Source organism: Syngnathus typhle, linkage group LG1 (genome assembly GCF_033458585.1).
Source record: "Syngnathus typhle isolate RoL2023-S1 ecotype Sweden linkage group LG1, RoL_Styp_1.0, whole genome shotgun sequence".
Classification (NCBI taxonomy): Eukaryota; Metazoa; Chordata; class Actinopteri; order Syngnathiformes; family Syngnathidae; genus Syngnathus; species Syngnathus typhle.
The window spans coordinates 11,086,693-11,108,172 of NC_083738.1; the positions used below are offsets into that span (position 1 = coordinate 11,086,693).

Genomic DNA, 21,480 nt, shown 5'->3' on the forward strand with positions numbered 1-21,480 from the left:
CACGATGGTTTATTCCTTAGAAATTGTATTTAATATTATTGCATTATGCAGTTTCAACAGTAACACTGTTTAAATATAGAAAAATATTCAGCATGTATGTATTTGTACATGAGACTATTAATTCCACACAAACGTTAAAGAAAATTGTTAAAAACAACGAAACTGTACTGAGGCAGTGGTTATTTTGCACACAACTTCTACACCGCCCTTTGAGAATTACTGAGTGAACCCTTCATCACGAGTAAATATTTCACATCCACCCTACAGGCGAAAATCCATGATAAAGAGAGTATAGAGAGGTATAGAGAGACACACTTTAAACTTAAACTTATTAGAAGACATTCAATGTGTATTTGTTTTGTAAATTACAAATCGGTCCAAATGTTCCCCAAAACAATTGCAAAGACGTAGATGAACACTGTATTACCTTGTTCGCAATTGGTTCCTCTCCACCCAGTGTTACACACACAGTTTCCTGCCACGCACGCCCCGTGGCCCCTGCACTGAGGATCCACGCATTGACCCGAGGCCACATCACACTCTGTGCCCTTCCAGCCGCTGTAGCACTGACAGCGCCCCCTGGTGTACTGGCCATTACCACTGCACAAGACAGGGCAGGCAGCTAGAAGATGAGGGAAAAAACAAAAGCAAAAACTAAGTTCAGAGTAACAAAAACAACACCATACATACAGTTGTGTAGTTGATTTAACATGAATAAAAAATCAATCAATCCATCAATCTATCTAGCTCTCTCTCTATTTCTCTAGTATCTATCTAGTATCTAGTATCTATCTAGTATCTCTCTAGTATCTCTCTCTCTATATATCTATTGTATATATCTACATACAAACATATATATCTACATGCATGCATGCATGCATACATACATACACACACACACGCACGCACGCACACACACACGCATACGCACACACACACACACACACACACACACACGCACACGCGCGCACACACACACATACACATAAGAGTGGATAATTACCCCTGGAACAGTACGGCCCGATGAATCCAGGGAAGCAATGACAGGAGCCCGCCATGCACTCGCCGTTCCCGTAGCAGTTGTGTGCGCATTCTGTGACAGACTCTGCGGGAAGTCAAACTATTAATAACGCATCACGCTGCTGTCACCCTGCCGCAAGTCTGGGGGAGATGGCTTTTAAAGTAACTTTTTGACAAGTGCACATTTCACCACAAGACAGTGCCCTATCCACTCCCGCACCACCAAGGATCCCTTACTTGTGAAAGGCAAAGGCAAAGCGTATCCATTCCGCTAACGTTTAAGCCTCCGTAACGCATCTGCTTGCATCCGTCAAATAAAAGTCACAAAAAGCATTTTAAATTAAAGCAAATAATTCAATTTCCTTCACATGTATTGCCCCTGTCTTTCCTGATGTTTTTCCCCCCCAGCGTCTTGAACTTTTTTTTTATCCTCCTATCGCGGCCCAACGCCCTGATGATCAAGCCGACTGGAGCAATCTCCCGAGTGTTTTAAGTCCTCTCCGACTTGAAGTTAATCTGACACATCCTACAGGGTAAGAGCCAGTGCTCGCTCGACAGACTCCCAAAAGGCCGTCGTTTTGATAAGTGTGAAGAGGGCAAACTTTTTCTTTTTTTTCCAGCGTTATTACTTTGGATTGTGTTGGATGTTCCGATTGTATTGGATGTTCCTTTTAGCTGGAAGGGGACCCCGGCAATTTACGCCAGGCTTGTCGATACTTTCATATTTGGGAGGGCTCAATCGATTAAAGTCTTCTCCCTGAAGAAAATACAGGAAAAAGATTGTCCAGCCTTTTTCTCAAGCCTACAAGTTGTTTGACTGAAAGAATCAATACTCATGCATGGCTTTTATTACAGCACGGCAGACGACGATCAGCGATTCTCCAAAGAACAACCCTCGTCTGCCTGCAAGTCTGCGGAAAAGTCTCAAGGATCGACTTGTTTGTGTGTGAGGTGCGTTGAATTTTTCTCCTCCCAGTCTTAATCCAGTTGCTTTGAGTTTTGTCACGCTGAAGGAGCTAGCTGTAGCTGTGTTTACTTGACACTAGGAGTAGACAGGGATGAGTTTGTTCTTGTTTGTTGAAAATTTAATGGACAGACAAACAGGAAACCAAGAATGTAACACTTGGATAAAATATGGGCATGGACACCTGATGTGATTTTAATCAGAGAAGGTTAAAGGGTGAGTTTTCCATTTAAAAATAGAAAAAACACTGTTTCTTTCTCAATTACCTTATTTTTCGGATTATAAAGCACACTTAAAAACTTAAAATAAACCTACAGTGCGCCTTATAGTCCAGTGCGCCTTATATATGGACCAAATTCCTAAATTTAAACTGGCCCAAAGCATTGTGTCATGAAATCAATCATAAGTGGCCTACTGAAGACTATGAATCATGAATCAAAAAGACTATGGATCATTATTTTGTGATTATAAAGTAATTTATAGTTGTAATTTATAGTAATAGGTTGGAATAAAAAAGATCAAATGGAGAAAAATAAAATCTGACATTATGCATTGATGGTGCGCCTTATAGTCCGGTGCGCCTTATATAAGGACAACGTTTTAAAATGGGCCATTCATTGAAGGTGCACCTTATAGTCCGGTGCGCCTTATAGTCAGGAAAATACGGTAGTTAAAACTGTCAGTGTGAAAGTAAGAGAAGTACATTAGTAAAATCCTCTGTCATTCTTCAGCTTCAGGAGCTTTACTGAAATTACCGGGGAATATCCACCTTTGGTTAGCATCTATCTATCTATCTATCTATCTATCTATCTATCTATCTATCTATCTATCTATCTATCTATCTATCTATCTATCTATCTATCTATCTATCTATCTATCTATCTATCTATCTATCTATCTATCTATCTATCTATCTATCTATCTATCTATCTATCTATCTATCTATCTATCTATCTATCTATCTATCTATCTATCTATCTATCTATCTATCTATCTATCTATCTATCTATCTATTTATTTATTTATTGGAACCGGTTATCCGGTGAATTACTTATGCCAGGATCCACGTATGTAGTGTGGTAATTCCATTGGCTGCATCAACAAATCGTGATGTACACAAATCTTTGAATAGCCCTTGGAGATATACAGTTCACTTGTAAAGGCTATCAGCTTAAGGTTCCTTCAGAAATTTCACGCTTAAGACTTCATCTAACATTTTGTGAGTCTATGGTCTATTATTTTGTCTACATTTGGATATGCTTTTAATAATGTTATAACCCACTTGAAAGAAGTAACCAGTAGTGTGTCATTTAAACCACGTTTAAGAATCAATATGAAATCCAGCCTCTGACACTCTGATACATAGTAACAAGTTTCCAAAACGCAGACAGCCGATGTGGCATTTTCAGTTCAAAACAGTCATACCCTGGATGATGGTGTTGTAGGACACTGTCTCTATGCTGCGTCCGTCATTGTAGAATGCCAGGTGCCACACCCCAGTGTCCAAGTACTGGATAAATCCCGCCTGGTGTACCACCACCTGGTGCTCCAGGCGGGCTCCCCTCTCTGGCTCGCTCGGTGTACGGTGTTCATTGGCGATAAGACGGCTGCCATCCAGAAGCTCTACAAAGTCGTACTGCGGGAAAAAAACAAAACAAATTCCAGCGTCATTGGTAAAATGCTCAGGACTAAGTTATTGAGTAGTCAATTACACGTGTGTATTATTAGGAAGTCATACATGCCTATAATCACAAAAGCCATATTTATTTTATGTCTTTTCAGACTTCACATATTCAATATCAAGAACACTTTAAGTATATTGTTTTCCTTTTTCAAAATTTAGGGCTAAAAAGGATCTAAAATGGCTGGTACTACACCAAAAATAAACTTAATATTCCTCACATAAACCTGATATGGGGGCAGCATGGTGGAGCACTGGTTACCACGTCCGCCTCACAGTTCGGAGAGTGCGGCTTTGATTCCACTTCCGGTAATCCCTGTGTGGAGTTTGAATTTACTCCTCGTGCCTGCGTGGGTTTTCTCGGGGCCCTCCGGTTCTTCCGATCTCCTCCCACATCCCAAAAACATGCTTGGTAGGCCAATTGAGCACTCCAAATTGCCAATAGGTGTGAGTGTGAGTGCAGATGGTTGTTCGTCAGATGTATGATGGGTTTAATATGCCCTAGATAACATTAATATCCAATACATAGCCTCACCATGCCATATACAGTCTGTATAGCACACATAACTTGAATATGCCTCACATTACTTTCACATGCAAGACGTAACTTTAAAGTGCCATACATTGTGATACATTGATTTGACTGTGCGCATGTATGATTTTTATGCCACACGTGGCCTTAATTGTCCTCACATAATCTGAGCACGGCATACATTTTTACTGTATACCCAATTATTGTAGTATAATTCTTGTGGCTTTATTTGAGACTGTTTAAATTGCTGTCATGTGTGTGACAAGTTATATCTCACTTTGGTACGAAGATCTAACGATAGCTGACTTTCTTACTTTATTTTCATTTTTTTGCTTTACTCCGGCATTAAAGAGAACGAATGACAAATACAATAGATGATTCGCCTCTTGCAGGAATATCAGTGGATTTAGTTTCTCATATTGGGTTTTGTACGTGGAAATCCAATGCTTAAGTAGAATGTTGATTTTACCGCCAGTGGGTGTTAGAAGTGAGTTGGAAGAGGAAAAACAAATCCCTCTCTCTATTGATTTGTAATTATATTTATTCTATTTGCATATAATTCAAAGCAAAATTTAGATATACAACTGATGGATAAAATTTGGAGATGGCTAACAAAGTTTGTATTTATTTTACATTATGCAAATAATCCAAGCAAAGTAGATGCTGAGCAGTTAATACTATCAAAAATGAATCAATTGAATTTGTTGATGGTAATTATACGACATTTGAAAAAAGGGAGAATAGAAATATACCATTGATAACTTCATCATTAAGACAGCAAAGCAGGGGTCTAAATGTACTTTCTCCTCCCGCAAACAAACATTGACTTACAAGACAAACAAGGCGTGATTCCCGCCTGGCAAAATAATTGAAGAGGTGCATCCGCTCTCACAGCACCCGCTGAACAGCTGGACCTCATTTGGACCACAACTGTGCGGCACAGAAGAAAACAACCAGTCCCCGAGACAAGCTAATGGGTACAGCGAAACACAGCAGATGCAGGAAAGAGGATTCCCCAGTTTAAGACATTGCAAGCTACAAGCTGACAAACCGGGCCTCTGGTGTAGACTTGTGTTTGGAATGGGGAACAAGGGGATGCATACAAATTGTCTCAGGTTTTTTAAGGGAGCTCAGATTGCACTATAACAAGGTAAGCAACAATAGCAGAGAAAACAAAACTTAAGGCTGACTTAAGGCACTAGCATGCTCCTGCTGAAGAAGTCTCGATGTCAGATGGTGAACGGCTGGAACAGACACTTTTGCCAAGTGAGGTGTACGTTCATTGGGTTGAGTTGATTGATAGACAAATTACTCTAGTGCTACATTTCAAACCTGAAAACAAAACATTTACTTTCAACGAGGAAAGTTCAGTATATGGTGGAAATGAATCCTCGGAGTCCACTAAAAAGGAAACCAATTTCTGACAGCAGTATTAACCATGTATGAGACTGGGAAACAAGAGGAATGATCCAAATATGTTCTGTTGTATAAAAGTCATACAATTTATATTCGCAAGACTGGCCAATGGGCAAAAAATGAAGACAATTCAGAGACTATGGGGAAAGAAGGGAGTCAGAAAAGCTGATCAGTGTGGTTGATTTAGAAAATGCAAGGCAATCATGGCGATACATGAAGTTAAGCCAGACAGTCCCAAAACTCCAATGGAACTAATACCTGTGGAAAAAGAAAAATGGCAATGGTATCGTCATATTTGAATGGGTGAAGTTCAGACCAATGCAGACCACTGCTCAAAAGATCGAGGTGGTTAGCCAAATTCCAATCCTAAACCTAACCTAAAAGCACACCAGTACGCCAACCCTAACCACTAAAATTAATACGCAACTCATGTAAATTCTTGCCGAACGCCGACACGACTAACTCTCACTCTTACTCCCGTGTCCCAATCATAGTACAACACAACCAAAACGCCAACCATAACCATAACTCTACCTCTGATCTAAATGCACCTAACCCTATTACCTTAACACCAGGGTCATATTTATTAATTTGGGGATCAAGGTAAACGCAGCAATGGGGCCTTCTATATTGGTGTACTGTACATTTTTTAAACACTGTTCATCGTTAACCAAAATGTGTGATTTTGAGAAAATTCACTCATTTTCTGAGCTATGTGATGTGCTTAAAGTCATTCTTGAGGATTATCTAACACCATCATCATTTCAAACCTGCCGCTGTAATTAAAAGAAACAATTACCAACACTTCATTTAGCATTCGGACCACTTTGATAACCACATCTTCGTGATGTTACGTGTTCTGTCAGTCTCCGCATCCTCTCAACTGCTTCCTCCTCATTTGACACTGACTGGCTTTTGTTGCCCATTACGTACATGAGGTGTCATGGTGAAAATGTTTGAAACCGTTTGTCTGTAAAGGATGAAAACTGTTTCTTTTCCACTTGCTTGTTTTCTGCTTCACTGGAGAAAAAAAATCGCTCCTTCCTTTTTCTCACAGTGCGAAACATGTTTGTTTTGTTAATGTTGAGCGGTTCCTGATTCACTTTGATAGTCCACTGGATGGAAAGAGGGAGTGGAACACTTGGAACAATGATGATAGATGAAGCATTTGTGATTTATTTCCAAAGTGTTCACAACAAAGTAACCCAATGCTGTATCATGACTATTCTTTTTTAAGAAGTGCTATTCCAAGAGCCTTAAAACTATGGAACCACCATCGAGCATCCTGTTTCAAAAATGTTGCTTTGTCTCCCGGTGGCAAATGTTGTATATGGGTTGAAATTAAAGAAAAGGTGATAAGAAAAACACCTTAAAACAGGATTTATTACACGATAATGTGACAAACAAGGACTTCAGCAACCATTTTTTGGCGGACTTTTGTACCACTCAGGTGAAGTCGACCCTCTGATTGCAGCGGGGCGCAAAAAGGGGCCTTGGTGGATGTTATTAACCCGGCGGAAGTTGGCCTCTTTGTGCTGGGGGGAGCAATAATACAGTCCCTTCCCACATAGCTTAGAACATTTCGGTCGACTGCATCAGTCTCGATAAGGTTGCTTGAACCTTTTCTAAGCCCATCTAGGACCAACAATAGTGGTGACATTAGGTGTAGGGAGTCAGAGGACAAACACGGCCTTTAGATTGAGTGACCTGCTACAAATTCTCCAGGAAAATAACGTAACAAAAGTCCATTTCCTCCCTCCCCTCGAGTTTATTTTCTTTGTACAGCCACAGACAGAGACTCAATAGCAGGAGGACAAGGTCTCCATTTGACAAGAAGCGTAAAAGCTGTTACTCGTAAATGTTGTCTCCCCTTTGCTGGCTGTGAATGGACGCTCAATATCGCCGGCCGGGTTCTTTCATGCTCAGTGCATTGATCTGCGGCTGAATGCAGCTCCGAGGTGGCTGCGATTGACGCAACGCACGGCATTGACACAAAAGGGGTCGTCTTGTTAATTACTCCTCTTTGATTTTTGAGTTTCTTTCTTTCTCTTTTTTTTCCTACAACCTCAAAAGTGCAGTCCAATTCACCAGTGTCCTCCGACTGCACTGGGATGAAACCTCTTATCCCTTACCGTGTATCACCCAAACTTGTTCAGTTTGTAATTAGTTCTTTACTTTTTTATTCTGTTGTGAGTTCCCCGTCTCGCCTCAAACCCAACACCATAATAATAACCCTAACCATTTAAGCCTAACATTACCTTCCAGGTGATCAAACCCCTAACCCTGCTTTCTTGCTAATTACCTCCCTTTACGCTCTTATTGTGTTGAGCTGTTTACTTCGTTGCTCCCCTAATCCGTATCCCTTACAACTAATTTAGGTGTTGCCTTAACTACTCCCTTTTCCTCTTTTATATAGTTGTACTTTGCATCTCATTGTTCACCCTAACAACCTAATAACTGTTTCTCAAACCCCTAACTCAAATCCTTACGTTTTCTTAGTAACTACCAGGCTACCATCTTAGAATTTGTTAAGCTTTCCTCCTCTATCTGACTATCACCTTAAAAATGCAATCAATCTCACCAGCGTGACCAACAGAGCTTGTTTCCTGTGCACTAAAGTGAAGTGCTTCTTCACTGGAACGGAATGTCAACAAGGTGAGGTTGAGAGCTTTTTTTTCACAGGCAGCTGTTGTCTGAGTGCTTAATTTCATCTGTGATGTCACCAGACGCCAGAAATTCACCAATGTCATTCAAATGACACTTCGCAACATTTTGCAAACACGTGATGAAAAATGGCCGACACATAAGGGACAATGAAAGATGTACTCAAGGTATGTAGATCAGAAACCGAGAAGTTAAAGCTGATGAAAAATCTATTTATTCGTTAAAATTTATTTTTCTTTAAATCTGTGTGTGGATAATGACAGTTTGGGTCGGGTTAGTTTTCTGTCAATCAACAAATATTCTTGACACAAGATGCATTGATTTAAAATTCTAAAATTACCGTAAAGCTCCCACCCTAACTGTGCCTTGAATAACTAACCAGAGTTTTAGCCGTACATTTCACTTCAACCACTGACCTAACACTTTAAACCAGGGGTGGGCAAACTTTTTGACTTGCGGGCCGAATTGGGTTCTAAATATTGACCGGGGGGCCGAACCAGGAGCAGATGGATGTAGTGTTTGTGTGAAGTAATATAAATGACATGTAAAGGTCATTGCATAAAAGGTTTTTACTTTTTGAAAACAAATGCATTTATTAACAGCATTAAAATAATATTTCACCAAAAAACTACTATCAGTGATTCTTATTAAATACGACACTGTTTTGATGAAGGACATTTTCCATCACTTCAGCGCCTGCAGGTCAGATTTATGAAATATGTTTATCTAACGGCAAACATTCTGACCAAATACATCATCTTGAAGAATCAGTGAAAGAATACATCTAAATAAAGTAATAAAGAAATCAATAGTATTGTTGGTTTCCTTTTTTTGCTAGTGCATCATAGTCTGGAGTAAAAATTGTTGTGGTAATTCTTAGGATAGAGCCGAGGTGTCGGTCCGTTAACCTAGATCTGTGACGGGCTTTGTTGACGTTCATGTGGCTGAACGTCTTCTCACACACGTAGGTCGAGCCAAATTGTCCACTCTTTTTTTTAACATTCGGCACTCAGTGTCCACCTTTCTTTTCTTCGGGCCACTCGTTTTAATGGAATGATTCCAGGGGAAGGTTTGTGGGTGGCATTAGCGTAAAACTGTATCTGAAAACTCACGCCCTACACTCGAAATTCGGCACTGATAGATGAAATTACTACGTGCTACTGAGTGCACCGAGCTTTCTGACACGGGAGTAAATACGCGGGCGGGCGCTTCCCCATCTACTAGGGAAACATAGTAATTGCAGGGAAAATGACCCAAAAAACATTAATAATACAATCTATTCAGGTTTGGCGGACCGGATTAAACGGCCCCGTGGGCCGGATGTGGCCCGCGGGCCGTAGTTTGCCCATGCCTGCTTTAAACCCAATGTCCTAATAACTAAACTTAACCCGCTAAGCCCTAAACTGAACCTCTTATGACTCACTCTTAACCTCCTAACCATCAAACATTTAAACCGAAATCGCTCACTGTTGTCACTCGGAAATTACTTTGCTATCATCTCTCCTATTGGATGGATGTTATTGCAGCATGCTGCGCCTAAATTGAGCATTTTTCAAATTGGCATTTGCGTCACAGAATTGCACAGCATCAGCCCATACACAATCAATTCACGCCACACTGTGTGTGTAAGTGCAGTGTTAAAGAGCCTGTACCCGTTGAACTGCAATTTTGGTGCCATGGTCGTAATTAGCTGATTAGTAGCCTATAAGCCAACCCCTAAACAATTTACACCATAAACATACTGTAACAACGTAAAAGCTGATGTCCTCACCTGCGTGTGAGACGGTGCAAGACCCTTGCGTCCATATACACCTATCAGGGCGTTTTTCTGCACAGAAATGTTGAATTTGAGAAAGTGTGGCTTATCCACGCTGAGCTGGGAACGCCAGAACACTCCTGGCGGAACGCTTTGGCCCACACTCTTTCCTACATCCACAGGTCCCGTGTCCACAGAGTTGTTCTCCTGGTGGAGAACGCCCGTCCTTCCTGGGTGACAGAAACAGAATAGTTGTTATTGTTACTTTTGTAAAGATTCAGAGAACAAGCAATTTCTAGTCTAAATTAGCAGTATCAGCTCAATTAATGTGAGAAGTGCTGGGTGAAGGGTGGTCTTATAAGCGACATGTACCTTTCCAAGCCTCAGAGTAAGGGTTATACACACTGGTTGATTTATTGACTACTACTCCACAATCACGTTCAGAAGATTATATTGACAAGTTTTTAGCTTGAGGGGGAGGCAGAGCTGTTTACAGCAACTGATAAATATGCTATATGAAATTAGTTCATCTGTAAAGACATGTTTTTGTTGGTTTTATATTTATTGAATTTGGATTTGTTCCATGTTTTTTTTTTCATGTTTTCCCTGTGTCCTTTGTCTTTTTCATTTAGTTTTTGTTTCCACATTCCACCTGTTCTGATCAGCTTGATCTACCAACTGGTAACTACCAATCAGTTAAGCCTTTGGTGTCTTGTCCAGGTGACCTTGTTGATCATCCCTGTTGCTCAACAGCCAAAGGTTCCCTCCCGTTCTTGCTCCTCAGCAGTTGCTGGCCTGAGTTTTTGCACCGTTGCAACTCAAGGCCCCAGTTCTTGCACAATGACAATGTAAAGTCTCAGTTCCTGTGCCGTGGCAACTTACAGCCCCAGTTCCTGTCGCACAAAAACTCAAGGTCACAGTTTTTCAGCACCGTGGCAACTCAAGGCCACATTTCCTGTGCCACAACAGTTATCCCCTGTTCCAGCTGATCACGCTGTGCAATTGCAGTTGGACCCTGTGTATGTTGCAGCTGGGTTGCCTGGACCGCCGTGCGGGTTGCCTGGCCATGTCATGACTGGCCGGAAAAATTGCCTATGCCAGACGCCTGGCCATGCCATGACTGAGTGGTCAAGGTTCCCACACCAGTCGGCATTCACATAAAGAATTACCTGCACAGATAGCCAGCCCAGTCTGTTTTTTCTCTGGTGTTACATATTTTGTACACATTAATGGATCATGTATGGCCCCTGTAATGCCCCCGGGGCCAGCATCACAACTGTCCTACTAAATATACCATGGAAAACCCTTGAGCTTGTCATCCCTTACGTCCACCAGACAAGCCTTGATAAGCAGAGTCTGATTCAAATTGTCTTCGGTTTCTGAATGCACAGATTTGGTAAGTAAGGGAGAATTAGTAAAGGGAGTGGGGGACATGCTGGATAAAGATTTTGAGCAATTGTTGTTCGATGTTTTTATTTTGAAGGTCTGAGTTTAGCTACCGGATAAAAGATGTTTAATGTAATGATGCCCCCAGTGATGGCAAGCAGACCTGCAGGGACATTATCGCCTGCAGTTGTCAGTGAAATATATCAAAGAGGAAGGACAGCAGCAAAATATTCCACTGCAGATGAAGAGTTCTGTGATTACTTGAAAACACAACATATTCCCATCACGCATGAAGATTTCCTGAGGCGGGTCCAAAACGAGGACAGATTTCCCCATTTGACCAAATAGTGCAAACATTACCTGTCTATCTCGGTGGCAAGCACACCAAGCAAGAGGATTTGTGTTTTTTTCTATAAATACCATCACGCGACAGCGAGTGAACCTTAACTTAGCTAATGTCAACGCTCTTGTGTTTTGAGGTCTATTTTCTGTCTAAATCCAGTGTATGAGCTGTTAGCTTTTTGTGAATATAGATTATTACAAAGCCTCCCTTCCTACTTTAACTTATTTTAAATTATAGTACTGTACTGAAATGGTATCAGTGCTGTCATCACAACCACTTTATGTCGTCATGTTTCAAGTCTTTCAACAAAGTGTCAACTCGTGCAACCCCTAATTCAGAACCAAAACAATTTCTGAGAATTGTGGAAGTTGCTGTTTATATTTTCCCACGGACTTAAGAGTCTATAGAGAGAATAACTTGCTCACCGCTTGCTTGCCAAAATAGTAGCACAGTATGCTGTCTTGTAAATTTCCTGCACATTATTACAGATAATCTTCTGTTATGAAGAGAATGTGTCTTAAATAATGATTAGCATTAAAGTAGTTTTGGTAACTCACCATTGTCTTGTGAATTCTTGTTTATGTAACAGGGAGCTCTATTCATTTTACTTTAAGATTTCATTTTTCTCTTTTAGACAGATGTATGGTCGTTCCACATTTTTATGTGACCATATTTATCCCTTGATGCCGTGCCACTTCTTTGCTCTGCTCAGTCTGCCTCTTTTCTTGCCGTTTCCCAGCATTTTCCACAAACTGTCTTGTAATTCTAAGTAGACACTGAAGTATGGATGTCCTATAATGGTGTATGTGTTCTCCAAGCAGATACACTTGCCACATATCACCGTCATAGTCCCATTTCATTTAGTTTTAGATGGCACTTTCACTTAACAATTGTAATATACTGTTTACATTGCAGAGAATATTTAGCATACCGTACTGTCGCTGTCTGTGGGTCTGTGTTTGTGTGTGCGTATGCATTTGGACCGTGTGTTTGCACCCAGACACTACTTGTGTTGCTTCAGTGTTTGCATTTAAACGCCATTGGCTGTCACTTTAACTCTAGTCAGAGGCGAGACTGGGAGCCAAGTGTAACCTCTAGGGAGAATAACGGGCGGCTATTGATCGCCTTTTAAAGAGCCCACAAGCTTCCCCGTGTCATATTCATTAGCACTTATGAGGATTTAAATGTAGCCGGGGTTCAACAGGCCAGTGTTATGCATTGTTTTGCACGTTCCAATGCTGCACTGATGTTAGCGTTTTTTGTTTTTTTTCTGAGGCGTTAGGTGTTAAAGTTGAAGCAAAATGGCCACCTACTTGCTGATGAATATAGAATGTTACCACATTGTAGGTAGCCGATGTCAGAGTGTGATACAATTCATCAGAATATGTATGTTGTTATCTTGTTTGGTTTTCAAAGTTATAAGGTTATAAGTTATAAGGTTGAGGACCTCTCCACAAATGCATGTGCACCTCTGATGTCTTTTTTAAAATCAAACAATATATAAGCCATTTGGTTTTAATCTTGTAAAATGAGTTTAAACTATGGGTGGAGGCCATTAGACATTTTAAGAAAATGCTCGAGTGGCCGGTGCATTTTCGAGCCGTTTGAACAGGGTGACGACCGAGCCACTACACCACCCGCCCCAGTTGCTAAATTTTTATACCGTGATGTCTACCAGGACGGCTCCCATCCATGCAATGCCGTCCAACCCAGCCCCATGCCCTTGGTTGGCTATTAGTATTTCACACGTCCCATCCTTCCAAGTTACCCCCCCCCCTACGGTTTTAACTTTTAATACAAGTGCTATAGTAGGGCTCCAATAACAATTTATTTTTACTACTTTCATGCTCGATCATGCGATTATGTAACCTCATGTAGATGCCACAGAGCACAATGAGAAAGTAATTGTTTATCATTTCGGTAAAAGTGGAACACTATTATTAAGGACGATAGCTCACATTAAAACATATATGCTAAAAGAAAAGAAAAAATAGTTTTCCTCACCGTCTGCGGCAAGGGACGTGACGGCGCTAGACAGTGTCGGGCCGGCCTTTCCGACTCCGCCATTTTCAAATGCTGGCTGGCTGTCCAACTCCTGCAGCTGCCAATTGAGGCCAAAAAGGTGCATGCCTGCGAAGTACACAGAAAAACTGCTTAGGCATAAATAAGCAAATTTGCCCACAAAAATATAAAGCAGAGAAATAAGGCACCTGTGCAGGCAGTTTAAGTACTTGATTCTTTTGTTATCTATACTTCACTTGATTATATTTATTTTTCAGAAGACCTTTTCCCTTCCTAAATTTGATCATTTGTACTTTCTACTGCAATTAGGTGAAAAGGAGAGTGTGGTGATGAAGAGGTGAAAGTAGAGACAGAAAAAGTTGACTTTGATTAAGATCCTGGATTTGTATAAGGTGAAAAAAAAATGGCAGCAACATGGAAGAACAGGCTGCATGACAATTGTAGCCATTATGTGACTATATTTTTTTTTAAAAAAAACGTCTGTCGCTGTTGTCATTAGTCTTGCTTTCCACCTTCAGTCACTCAACACTTCTGTCATGTCTACCCTCTCTTGATAATTTGCACTTTCTACTACAATTAGATGAAAAGGAGCGCGTGGTGGTGAAGAGGTGAAAGTAGAGAGAAATCGTTTACTATGATTAAGATCCTGGAGTTGTATAAGCTGGAAAAAAAAAATCAGCAACAGTTGTAGCCATTATGTGACTATTTCTGTTTTTCAAAACGTCCGTCGCTGTGGTTATTATTTTAGCTTTCCACCTTCACTCACTCAACACTGTCAAGTTGTTCTCTCTGTCTACCCTCTGTTGCTGTATACTCTGTCTCTCCATTTTAACACAACCCGCTGAAACAGACGGTCACCCCACAGAGCATGGGTTCTGTTTGCGTTTTTTTTCTGCGAGAGTTTTATTTTTCTCCTTGCCTCTGTTGCCAAGTGCTTGCTATTTGGAGTTTAGTTGGTGTTTTCTAATATATGAGTGTTGTTGTTGACCTGTCAATGTGTAAAGTGCCTTCAGATCATTTTTGTTGTGGAACTGTTTCAGCATAAATACCATTGACTTGACAAGGCATGAAACAGAGAGCATTCATGCCGTTGACAACAGATTGGGTGAGGCAAGATGATTTTGACTACATAATAATTGTGGTGTATGTGTCGTAGCTCATGCCAGCCTAAAAACATAATTTTCCGGTAGAAAGGTACAATTTTACAGTTGGTATGTATCATTTTTTGTTTATCTATTTACAATTGGTAGCATAAAAGCTTTAGCCAACACTGTCTCATGCTCGCTGAAAAATACTTTTTTTCGTTTTATTTTTATTGTGGCAATTTATCTTAACAGATATTGTAGTTGACAAAAAATTATTTCTACTTTTGTACTTAGCACATTTCACAGGTGTACTTTATGTCATACCTTTACCAGCGCCATGTTTAACACAATAATCTGTACTTGTACTTACATACGTGTATGAGTATTTTTTCCCCGGGAGTATGGAGGCAGAACAACTCTTTGGAAAGCTGGTAATTGATTTCACATTGTTTGTACGTGCATGTTTTTGCAGTGAGGCGACACTGATAGCGGTCGTTTCAATCAAGGCGTGCAGGAGCCCTGTTGCTTTAGCGTGTCTCCTCGCTGTTGGCACGGCAGTGCCAGCAAATTAACACAGCGATGGTTTTACCAGAGCCCCCGAGTCACCAACAGTGAGGATTTTGATGTTTCCTTTTAAATAAAACATTTGGTTTGGAATTCTTTCCATACCTGTAGTTAGCCTTTTCTGGTTCCAATTGGGTGATAGGTTTGTAAACGATATGATGAGTGTTCTAAGTGTGTTAAAATGTATCAAAGCTACGGGATGTCACTTTCTTCTTGCATCGGTCACGGGGACACAATGTAACACTGTAAACAGGAGGCACATTTGCAATCAGTAATAAGCAAATAAAGTTTGCAATAGACAATATGTTTCAGACTGGGGCAGCCGTTTACAATTATTTTGATCATCAACTGATTGGTCGATTAATCAATGAATCGGGTAAAAATATTTTGATTTCCTTCCCTTTAATCAAAAACATGAAGTTATTTCAAATTGACTGCAGACAATCAAAAACAAGAATAAATTATTTGGTTGTTGGTTAGGTTGATAGCATTAAAAAAAATAACAAAAAAAAACCTGACCATCATTTCTCTACTTAAAACCAAGTGTTTTATTTTGATTCAATGAAGGACTACAGAAATCGGGAACTATTTACTGCAGAGAATGGTATATGAACAGCGTATATGGAGAATTTTAAATTAAAAAGGTAGCTAAGAAATTCATCAATTAGCAAAAACAAGAAATGATTAATGTGATAGTCGATTAGTAGTCGACTAATGAATTATTGCTGCACCTCTATTTCAGACACACAAAAAATTGTTTTCCCGTCACAATCTATGAAAACGCAGTTTGTATAGTGTTCCTTAGTGCTTGTCTACACTCACCCACTTGAAGTATAGTAGGTAGGTCAACTCAAAATGTTTACAATATTATGTTCTCTGCAGCTTTTTGCTACTCGCTGTCGACTGAAAATGACCACCGTTGCTCAGGGCTCAGGTAAAGAGCAATCCAGCTCAGCTTGTGAATGTTACATGAACAAACTAAGAAAACAGGTGAGCCACTGTGATTGGCTGCTACTTGATTCCTGAGAAACTCTGCTGTCATTTTCAGTAGTGTGGCATCACCATCTCCAGGCCCGGTTTACCAGTGATAGTCATTATGAAGGGGACAGCCTAAAGTCCTCAATTCCGTATCTGTAAGCGCAGCAAAGATGCTAGTCCTCATTGAGAATGTGATCTCATTCTTTAAAGAAAGCTAGCAAGATAATGGTGGCGGAGGTCTGTGTTACATAACAAAAACACAGACTAGCTTTCATGTCACTCTATTGCCCTTGCACCATCTAAGTCCCTTCTTTTGAGAGGGAGGAGAGCGAGCGTGAGCGCAAGAGAGAGAGAGAGAGAGAGAGAGAGAGAGAGAGACCAATCTCCTCCGTCAAAGAGAACGAGCAGAGGAGAAAATGCTGAGGAAGCATCATGATTCCCTGGCCATTTAATGTGCAGGAAGATTTTTTTTTTTCCCTTTTCAGTCCAGAGCCTCTGTAGCTGGATATTGACTTGCAGTGAACAACTTGAGAGGTTCACGGTGGATGAAGAGGATATCAAATGGAGGCTGCATTAGACAAGAGAGTGAAATTGCTACAGGAAGTCTTTTAATCCCTGCTTTGTTTAGGAATGTTGTATATGAATCACTGTCACAATACGTGCAAGTAGACTAAAAGAGTCTTAAGGGCTGGTTCACATTGTAGGGCTTAATGATCACTTCGGATCCAAAAAACATAAAACCACAGCAACCCAAATCACAGCAGAATTAAATATGCAACTCAATTCTCCTGTTTCCACCAGAACTGTTCATCGGGAGCTCCACAGGGTAAATATTCACGGCCGGGCTGTTATAGCCAAACCTTTGTGGCAATGCCAAACGTCGGTTTCAATGGTGCAAGGAGCGCAAATCTTGGGCAGTGGACAATGTGAAATATGTACTGTTCTCTGATGAGTCCACTTTTACTGTTTTCCCCACATTCAGGAGAGTTACAGTGTGGAGAAGCCCCAAAGAAGCGTACCACCCAGACTGTTGCATGCCCAGAGTGAAGCATGGGGGTGTATCAGTGATGGTTTGGATTGCCATACCATGGCATTCGCGAATCCAACCCCTGGAGTTTATGTTACTACTTCTGGACACATTATTCTGCTACTGTTCTTGCTGATGTTGACATCATCCATCCAATCCACCCATCCAATCCACCCATCCAATCCACCCATCCAGACCCATCCACCCAAACCCACCCATCCATCCATCCATCCATCCATCCATCCATCCATCCATCCATCCATCCATCCATCTATCCATCCATCCATCCATCCATCCATCCATCCATCCATCCATCCATCCATCCATCCATCCATCCATCCATCCATCGTATTTTATTGATACATGCATAATTTTTTACAGCATACAGTTTCATGCTACAGACCATTGTTGCTGTTGTTCACATTCACATATCTGTATATAGGAATGTATCCAAGAAACATTTCATCTGGTTGTCACATCTCAGGTCATGCAAATATGATCCTATTTTGACTCACAGGTCAGTGCTCTGCATGTATCGTTATCCAATGTTTGTGCCAATTGGCTCTTAAATCAGATTCTTCCCCCTCGAGCACTTTCATTCCACCTGGGGGCCGTTCGCCACTTACCTCGTGAATATCACGTCATTTCCATAAATTATTCCGGCAACCTTGGCCAGTCGCAATGAATATTTATGGCCTGCTGCAAAAAATCCCTCTTTCCTGCTTAAAGCTGACCTTTTATCTGTTATGTTAGGAGCGTGCCCCGTAGAAAATCTTTGCTCGTCATGAATTGAGAAAAAGGTTGGATTTATACATCTGTTACATGTTAGTTTAAGCTCGGGGTTAAAACAAAAAATCATGTGAGGTTTTAAAAAAAATAATTGTGTAATGCTTTTTTAATGTACTACAGTGAGTGTGAGGAGACGAATTAAAATATTCACATGTCAGACTTTGTGCAGATCACCATGATAATTGCTCATGATAGCAGAAGTAACGATGTGGCCCATCTGGAGTCGGCTTGTGCCAAAAGCAACTCTGTGCAGCCTGGACTTATACTCACAATTATGACAGGGATAGACGAGAAGTATCACTACCTTGGTCTCGGGCCCCATGTCAGCCTCTGGCCAGCAACCCTTCACATCGACAACCAATGCCTTTGGTGTTTTTATTTACAGTATATTAACAATTCAGATTGATTAAACTGTCACTGTTGTGCTTGTTTTCATCTTTTATTTCCTAAAACTCCAAACAAGTATTGATGATGCACGCTATTATGTCAGACTGGACAAGGTCTGCTTCTGGCATTATGTCTGATAAGTTAGTTGCATTTTTTTGTGTAGCTTGTTAAAATGAAGACAAACCATTATTGTATAAGTGGCCGAAATGAGTATCCTCCACAGGGTGGCCAGGCTCTTCCATAGAGACAGAGTGACAAACTCGGTCAGCCAGGAGAAACTCTGATTTGAGCCGCTGCTCCTCTGCGTTGAGAGGAGCCGGATGAGGTGGTTTGATTAAGATACTTCCTGGACGCCTCCCTGGTGAGGTGTTCTGGGCATGTCCCACCAGAAGGAGGTCCAGTGGATGACCCAGGACATGCTGGAGAGACTATTTTCTGTGTTTCATATTAAATTTACACGTAAAATGCTGTCTTAATTACCTTGGTACCTTCTTGACTTATAGCAATTTAAATCAGCGTACCGTTGGGTGGAAATGTATCATTAAGGACTAACGACTCTGAAGTGACTCACGTCGTTGCTCAATGTGCGTTAAAGCCAAACAAAACGCAAAAAAGCGTATGAATTGAATGATAATGGCTCATAAACAGCAATAAATGTAAGGCCAATAAATGCACTTTTAGCACAGATACAGATGTGGTACATTACCACTTTCCCAGACAGGAAGCACGGCTGGAAGACAGTCGGTGCTCTTGCTGGGCCATGTGTCACCTGCTCACAAGGCCCCTGATACCTGACCGTAAAAGGTTTGTGACGAGTCAGTTTTGACAAAATAAAGGGGCTGAAAGACAAAGGGAGGATGTAAAACAGGCAGGAGATGCGTCACGTGGGACCGGGGTTCTCCATCCCTGCTTCAGCTATTGATGTAAGAACTTAAGTCTTTTGGGTTATTTATAAGAAAAACAAACAATTTATTGTTGAACTTCCCCCTCACAAAAAAAGCTCATCTTTTAAAAAGACAGTGTCATTTTACTTTCTCAAACAGAAGATAAATTAACGTTGCTTTAACCCAAAAAGAGCAGGCTAATTATATTGAAACCCTTCTCCCCCAAAATACGGACTAACTATGGTTGCCCTTTTCCGAAAAAGTATTTTTAATATGTTTTTCATAATCGAGACGCCCTTGTAAAATCCATCATTAATTTTAGTGTACCAGACAGGGAAGGACGCACGTCTTTAGTTTGGTGTTAGATTTGGCAATAATATTCAATCATTATCTTATGATGTGACACACAAGGGAAGGTCTGTGCCTTTCTGGGTGTTTAAATGGGCTATAGTACATCATTACCTTTACCATGTGACAATTAAGAGAAAGTCCATGTGTTTAGTTTGGCCTATAGTTTTGTCAGTCATCGAAGAACAGGCAACATTTAAATACTAATGAAATAATTTTATCATGAGTCATTTAAGGAACTATTTGGTGTTTGTGATAAGAATGGGTTAGGTGGTTAGGGAGGTGCTTGCATCAAAGCAGAAGGATATTTTGAGCAGAGGCAAAGCGAGACAGATTCATTTGAGTCGTATTAGGTTTCCAATTTCCAACAACAACCAGAAAAAAAAGTGTACATATATAGATTAAGAGCGACGCCAGACACGCTCTCTAGAGGCAGCCTGTCTGTGGTGTTCCATTTCACAGACTGACACGTCTAAAGATTGTCTAATGCCACCGGGAGATAATAGAGTCATGCGTTTCTCTCACTAAGACTGGAGGAAGGAAGGAGCTGTCGTCGTCTGCTGCTTCCATTTTCCATTTCATTTCAAATACGCTGATTACGACACACTAATTATAGCCTTAAATCATGAGCATTCTTTGCATTGGTTTGAGTTTCTGAATAAAACACATTGAACTGACTGGTTCCCTGACTTTACCTTTGTCACTTTCCCCTGCTCCCCCGCAGGTGTCTCATTGACAGTGACAAACTATCAGAAGGAGCACAAGCGACTTGTTCGTCTGGCAATGCTGGAAGGACAACTAGAGGTGAACGTTAGTAAAAACTTTACTAATACAGTAATCTACTGCTCTATCTGTAGTTAAGTACAGGTGAAGAGAGCTGATTATTTACAAAGTTAAACAATAGTATGCAGGTTATTTTACAATTACTGTGAAGAGAAATGGATTTCAAAACACATTTAGTATCTCTCAGGTAGAAAAACTAATGTTTGTTTGGAACCGCTTGATACTCTGAGGATCGCGGCCGTGCTGGAGCTCATCCCAGCAGTCCTTGGGCGGTAAAGGGGTTGCCAGTCAATCACACAGCATTCATAGACAAACAACCATCCACTCTCTAAACTAAAGTGCAATCACATTTCTATCTATCTAAGACTTGTACCTGTCCAGGACCAGGAAACGTGCAAGTAACATCTCTACAGACCCCTCTCACCCAGGTTGCAGTCTGTTTGAACTACTCCCCTCCGGACGGCGTTATAGAGCTCTTTACGCCAAAACCAGCAGACACAGAGACAGCTTCTTCCCCCAGGCTGTTGCTCTGATGAACTCACACCACTCTTAGAGTCTCAGAGTCATTGCTGTGTAATAACATCCTGCTCTCCACACCTTTTTTGAAGTGTCTACACTGTTTGTACGATGTGTCCTCTCTGGATCCATTGCAGCCTGGTCATCCTGGAAGAGGGACCCTCCCATCTGTGGTTTGAGAATATTTGTCATTTTTCACATGTCCTGAGTGTTGTTAGTCACCTAATTGTTGAACAGAGGCTGTGATTTACCGAAGTCGAATTTCTTGTTTGGCACGCTCAAACATGGCGAATAAAAACTCTTGAATCTTGAATTTGTAAATCAATGGCTTCTGG

At 40.9% G+C, this 21,480-nt stretch overlaps 1 protein-coding gene across 1 annotated transcript in view; it reads right to left on the minus strand.

Moving 5' to 3' along the window:
* Window positions 1-21,480, minus strand: part of si:dkey-237h12.3 (teneurin-3) — a 191,712-nt gene that overhangs the window by 63,703 nt on the left and 106,529 nt on the right. Inside the window, exons 6-10 of the mRNA XM_061275285.1 lie at window positions 13,767-13,892; window positions 10,049-10,263; window positions 3,410-3,620; window positions 1,004-1,105; window positions 428-622 (exon numbers count right to left, since the gene is read on the minus strand). Of these exons, the coding sequence (XP_061131269.1) occupies window positions 428-622; window positions 1,004-1,105; window positions 3,410-3,620; window positions 10,049-10,263; window positions 13,767-13,892 (849 nt within the window). The remainder of the gene's footprint in view (window positions 1-427; window positions 623-1,003; window positions 1,106-3,409; window positions 3,621-10,048; window positions 10,264-13,766; window positions 13,893-21,480) is intronic.